At 50.1% G+C, this 1,411-nt stretch overlaps 1 protein-coding gene across 1 annotated transcript; it reads right to left on the bottom strand.

The window, feature by feature from the left end:
- LOC130725239 (uncharacterized) lies at window positions 1-1,047 on the bottom strand. Its single transcript, XM_057576486.1, has one exon. The coding sequence runs from the start codon at window positions 1,045-1,047 to the stop codon at window positions 1-3; it is 1,047 nt and encodes a 348-aa protein (XP_057432469.1).
- Window positions 1,048-1,411: the final 364 nt, after the last annotated feature.

Raw genomic sequence — 1,411 nt, 5'->3', positions numbered from 1 at the left:
TTAAGTGCACTCGTCCTTCGACAGTCGGGTGAGTCCCCCGTGTAACGCACGCAGCTGGCTCCACTTTTGGTGCTCTACAGTCCTGGAAAGATGTCCCGGCTTGTGACAATTGTAGCATAACGGTCCATCCTCCTTGCAAGCAGCGGCAAAATGCCCAAACTCTGCACATCTGAAGCACTGAACACCACGGTTTTCGGCTTGGCTCCCTTGTCTTCCTAGGGCTGTAGGCATGGGTCTGTACCCTCCCTGAGACTTCTCATCTTCTTGTTGACGATGGTAAGGCTTCCTCTGATGTCGTTTCCCCTTGTCGCGTCCTCCTTGGCCTTGGCTTCCGAATCTCATCGACCCTCCTCGATACAGCTTATCCTTCCTCTTGTTCTTTATTGCTTCTATCTCCCTGCACTTCTCCACCAGCAGTTGGAATGCACGTATCCCCAAAGGTTGTACCGACTCTTTGATCTCAGGTCGGAGCCCATTCGTAAACTTAGCGCATAGGTACGCCTCATCAACACGGTTGGCAAGGAAACGGTGCTTCGCCAAAGATTCCAGCTTAGCGGCATACTCTGCCACCACCATATTCCCCTGAAACAACTTCAAGAATTGTGCTTCCTTTTCTTCCCTTGCGCTAATCGGAAAGCACCTGTCCATAAAGACAACGCAGAAAGCATCCCACGTCACGGGCACACGGTTGGATTCCATCATCAAGCGTGTTCCTCTCCACCAATATTCAGCTTCTCCCATCAGCAGATAAGTTGCACAATCCACCCTTGTCTCGGTTGGGGTCCTCGACACCCTGAAGATCTCCTCGATCTCTTGAATCCACAAGTCCGCCTTCTCCGGGTCGGCTCCTCCAAAGAACTTAGGCGGGTCAAGGCGACCGAAATCAATGAGTCCCATAATATGAACTTGTGCCTCCTCCTGTCGCTGCTGACGTGCCAGACGCTCTTCCTCGGCGATACTCCGTTGAGCAGTTGCGGTAACCTGTGCAGCAGCATTAGCAGCTTGTCGCGCTACCACATTCGTCAAGTTCGCCATGGCCTCCGCCATACGGTTCACGGTAGTCGTAGTCTGTCGCTCCAGGTCCAGTCTTGGAGACATCATCTTCCCTTCGCAAAGCAACAGGTTAGTTTTCCCAAGATAAGAAGCATAACAAACGCGTCAGCCCAACTAAGAAGTCACACATGAGTCAAACAATGGGTCTGGCTCACGCATACCCATCCACAACATACAACACAGAGACCACACAACCTAGCACAGCAAACCTATTCCCCAACAAGCCTTGGTATCCCTAAACCAATGCTCTGATACCACAATGTAACGCCCCGATTTCCAAGGGTTACTTAGTGATTCAAAAGTAAATTAATCATACTAATGAACTTTCGAAATCATAAAAATGAAGGTATATTTTTTT

The sequence above is a fragment of the Lotus japonicus genome, chromosome 6 (genome assembly GCF_012489685.1).
Source record: "Lotus japonicus ecotype B-129 chromosome 6, LjGifu_v1.2".
NCBI classification, from domain to species: Eukaryota; Viridiplantae; Streptophyta; class Magnoliopsida; order Fabales; family Fabaceae; genus Lotus; species Lotus japonicus.
This window is presented reverse-complemented; position numbering and strand designations above follow the sequence as displayed.